Genomic DNA, 4,989 nt, shown 5'->3' on the forward strand with positions numbered 1-4,989 from the left:
GAATTAAACAAATTATTTTGATCATTTTTCCACATAAGTTGGTTTTGGCCTGGGCCCACCCTGGGCAATTCCATTTTGTAAATTACACAATAACTGTACCCCTTTTGTTTTCTGGGAAATATCATCATCCCATCTATGTGGTTGTTTGAAAAGAGGAAAGGAAGAGGAGGCTTATATGAGAAGGAAAATATAAATTTTGCCTGCAGCTGTGAAAGAAGCAGGAAAAGTCACACAAAGAGTGGCTGCGACAGCGGCTGATGTTGTTGACGTGCCCCCGTTGCCGGTGCAGAGCCTGACCTGGTGCCTGGTGCTCATAAAAAAGTATGACTGCAGAGAATCTTTGCCTAACCCTTCAAATAAAGGAGGTGGAAACCTGCAACATGAGCTGGAGCTGCAGGCCATGCATCTCTGTACCAGAGCTCTTGAGGTGGAGAAGGGTCACCTGCTGCTGGTGCTGTTTTACAAACACCTTGAAGCACATGCCTGTCTGTTTCTGCTGATACAAGTTAGCACATAACATTGTTGCTCCTGTTCYGTGAGTCTGGGCTAAACTCTTATTTCACTGCTTTTAAGTGCATACCTGCTTCTGTAAGTTAAGTTAGCACAGTCTAGATTATGAAACAGTGTTGCAAGCTTATAAAGCTGGGTCTGAAGCAGATTGAGGATTTGACAAAACTAATGTTGCTGAAGGAATTTAAAAAAATTATTAATTAAATATGTATGTAAACTACAAGGTTCATCGGTCACTAAAGCAGCTCTGTTAGCTTATGAGTTTGTTTTAGCTCAGAAAGTTGTATTCTGTTCACCTGCCACCTATCGAAATATTTGACCAGAATGAAAAGTTAAATCCCTCAAATYTGTGCATGAGTACGTTCCGTCCAACACCCACAAGTGGTTTTACTTCCATGAGTCAGTTTATGTGATCGCTGTGTGTCCAGTGCTAAAAAGAAAAGACTTGAAATCCTTTAAAACTCCTGCCAGCCTGAATTTAATCAAACTTGCTTCTCAGCAGTTTGTGCTACAAGCCTGGCCAAAGACCAAAAACTGAAATAAATCCAAAGTTCTCATCATTTGTTTCACAAGGTTTTGTCTTTTTGACTGGTGAGGAAAAAGATAAAGTACCGATCACAATTCAGGCGCTTAACATTTATTCATCTTGTGGTTCTGATCTGCTATCAGGGGTGAAAAAAAGACTGTTATTAAAGGCCCTGTGAAAGCTGCACCTGAGATCTTTTTTCTTCTTTTTCTTCTTATTTGAAGGATTCAGAACATGGTCAAATAGCTCACATTAAATATGTAACAACCATCTGAGCTTAATCTCAACATGACAGTGTGTGACAGCTCCTGGTTTTAGACAGATTTTTTGTAATGCTGACCCATAAAACAGGCATTCAGTGATACTGAGTATCTCCCTATACAACTCTTGCAGATGAATGTGATGGGCTCGTGGAGCAAGGGAGTCCTCATCAGTTGTCTGTCAGCGTGAAGGGAGTAAGCTACTTGTCTGCAGGCTTACAGGACTTTGATGGACAGCTTCCCTGACCCTAATGCATGCATGGACATAAACACAGTYAGAGATACTTTATAAATAGCGAGGCTAACTGTCAAAGCGTGCTGAACGGTTTCAAAGWACCTTGATAATGTGCCAACGAGTTATTCTCTGTTCTACTTTAATACAACTACAAATGTAATTTATCTGGAAAATAATGTTTTATGTCTTTTGGATGAGTGTGCAAAGAGTATATGGCTGTGGTGTAACTGGTGAATGGGTTTTTACCAAAGATAACACATAAACTATTAAAAAATAGAAACTGAATCMAAATAACTGCTAAAATAGACTGATCATTTTATTTTTGCTAACTTTGTTTACATGCAATATCAAACATGTAATTGTATTTCTTTGTAATGCTGCAATTATAAAACTGGTTTATTTGTTTCCAAAAAAAAAAAAAAAAAAAATAAAATTAAATAAAAAATGTTACTTTGTACCTCCAATGTCAGGTCTGAGTTTGTTATCGTATCCTTTTAGTAGGCCATTCAGGATGTGTGTGACATCACTCTCATACACTTTGGGAGTCAGCACCCACGTCTTGTTCGACACCTCATCATCGTCATCATTCTGGAGGGAGCTACAGGAAGGAAACAGGAAAAATGCCATGCAATCAGTGGGTTGATGGAAAATAATAACAAATTAAAGAAAAGMAACCAGGCAGTTTTATTTGCAGCGTGCTCATAAAGTACACAACGTGACTAGATTGTTAGCAACATCTCTGATTAAAAGTAATACAAAGTAATTTAAGTGTAAACAGCTGCAAATGTAATTTAAATATTAAGTTGCCACATGGATGGAATCATCCTACATTAGACAGCTCTGTTGAAGTATCAAATATAGTGGTTCTCCAGTGGGAGAGGTATGTCAGATGTTTTTCTCACATAAATTTAGAAAGAAAAACACTTAGATCGTCATGTTACATAACGTTCTTCAGACTGCTGTCATGATAGTGTCATGAGATGAGAATAAATACATGAAATCATATTTAAATTTGCATATAAATGGTAATTGCAAGCCTGCTTTTGATCCARAAGCCATAATATTCTGTATTTTACACTAAAGCAGAGTAAACATGGCTAATAATTGATGAAAGATGCAGTCATGTTTCACAAGACATGATTGTTTAGGATCTCATCTCAAAATTCTTGGTGACTTATATTATTAAAAATGTAACAAATGTTCAGGTTAGGTTTCCCCTAAACCAATGTTCCAACAKGAAATATCATCACAACAACAGTGCAGCTGATTTCTTTTTTTACTAACAAACATGAATTTATATATTGTAAAATTATAGATTTGTCACAATACCTTTTTTTAAATACTGAAGAGCAGTTGAAGGCAGATAGTTAAAAAAAATGGCTGTCAACAAACATATTCCTGTCTCACATGTCACTGTTTACTATTCTGTGATACAATAAGGGTCATTTTTGCATCAAGAAAGAGTCTGTTTTAAATCAAACTGCAATAATTTAAGTTGAAATATAGCTTGTTTGTGTTTTTCTTCACCTATACCAAAACATAACATGAAAACTAAACAAAAACTAAGAAAATGGAGCTCAKACAGAGAAGCCACGGGATGCACAAAGAAACCCATGTTTATTTAATAAGGTTGTGTTTGCTTTTAGTGTCTAAAAATGCTACCGCTGGTGCATCAGGACACTGACACCTAAACCCATTTTGTACTTATCAGAGATACTACCGGCTTAGGAGAGTGGCAGTTTACAATCCTGTGGGAATGAAAATGGGTTAGCCAACATTACAACACTATGCAGTATCATTGAGTTGAAAGTACCTCACATTGTATAATCCTGTCTGCAATAAAATATCAAAGCTGTACTGCTATTCAGCAATGAAACTGAGATTTGATGTACTTGTTCATTAATGTGTAATACAAGAAAAAGAACAAAATGTAAGTTGTCAAATTTATGTTCTTCCAGCGATTTTTAATTTTTTTTTCATTCTTTTAGGATTCAACTCCATAGTTTGCACCTAAAAAGTGTGTTTTTAAACACATCTTATCATTACAAAATTAGTCTGTTACACAGCTTTCCAATATTTCATTAAGGAAGTTTGTTTTATTTCATTTTATTTTATTTTATTTTATTTTATTTTATTTTATTTTATTTCATTTCAAGTCTTATATGATATAACAATTTCCACCAGTTGTMAATTATCATWCCTGTCTTTGGAAGTCTGGAGAACAAATTGGAGCTTTCAGTGAAAACCCATGACAGTGAAGAAAGTGCAAACTGACATTTTATTTGTTTAAAGCAGAAAAACAAAATGAAAAACAGCAGGCTATGTTGCAGTTCAACCTTACAATAATGTTGACATTATACCTAAACTTACTTTAGTACTTACATTTTTTTCAACTTGAATCACAAAAAATAAAAACAAAAAATACGTAAAAATACAGTTTTCATTTGAGGTTTTGACTGTGCTTTGCTAATATATACAAGTTTATGTTATATTGTGTAACATGAATTGAGCTCTATATCCAAATAAATGTAGCAGAAAAAAAACAATATTTGTAGTTATATACTTATTTTGCCTGCATGCTCATTCACAGAAAATAAACTTGATTAATTTATGAAATAATTGAATTTGACTGGCCTCAACACATTATATGTGTAATTCTTGCAACATATATGCTTGCTTATGTCATTAAATTAGGTTGAGCAGACACTCAGCAGCACAAAAGTGCAACCTTGAAATAGCCATGGGCTTTCAGCTCCACTTTACAGCAATGAGAGATGTTAAAAAGAGACTCGTGAATAAATTCTAAGATTCAGGAATTATGTTWAAAAAAATGCATGGTTGATTAGCGTTCTTGTGTTTTTAGGCTACATATGACAGATGGTGTGTTGACCAGCAGTTTTCTTTAGACTGCATTCAATTAAGTGTAATTTATCTCCACCCCAGCATGAGTGCTCAATCCATTAAATCTGAATTACTTGACTCAGAGTTAATTACAAACAAAATGACAGATGAAACAAAGAAATCTGAGAGGAGTTGAAAAAATATATAAWATTTTTCTTTTTTCTCAGGTAGCTGCATTTGTATCATCTCTTTTCATCTCACATGGTGTCTCAGTGAATATTGAAATGTTCACATCAGATAAAAGGAGGAGCCACGTGTTCTCACCTTCATGCAAAGCAGAGGCTTTGCCTACTAACTCGATACCTGAAGTTACACAGAGAGGCCTATACCAACTGAGGGCACGTTRATGCTGATATGTAAGCTAATGACTCCACATGCATTGATAATGATACAGACGCAGCAGATCACAACATTAGTCAGCCCAGTTTCTTACTTCCCCGAAGGGTTCTAAAGTTTGTAACATTAACAGTATCTATGGAAACAACCTAATGTGGCCACACCACATTTATATGATTAGAATATGCAAATTTGCTACATTATTGGGCTCTGCATATATA

General features: G+C 35.2%; 1 protein-coding gene across 1 annotated transcript in view; it reads right to left on the minus strand.

Moving 5' to 3' along the window:
* The window catches only part of gabrg2 (gamma-aminobutyric acid type A receptor subunit gamma2), a gene marked incomplete at its 5' end in the record, with an annotated part of 50,939 nt that overhangs the window by 42,504 nt on the left and 3,446 nt on the right, over nt 1-4,989 (minus strand). The window contains 1 exon segment of the mRNA XM_014019783.1: nt 1,990-2,129. Coding sequence (XP_013875237.1) covers nt 1,990-2,129 — 140 coding nt within the window.

This window comes from Austrofundulus limnaeus, unplaced genomic scaffold, assembly GCF_001266775.1.
Source record: "Austrofundulus limnaeus strain Quisiro unplaced genomic scaffold, Austrofundulus_limnaeus-1.0 Scaffold231, whole genome shotgun sequence".
NCBI classification, from domain to species: Eukaryota; Metazoa; Chordata; class Actinopteri; order Cyprinodontiformes; family Rivulidae; genus Austrofundulus; species Austrofundulus limnaeus.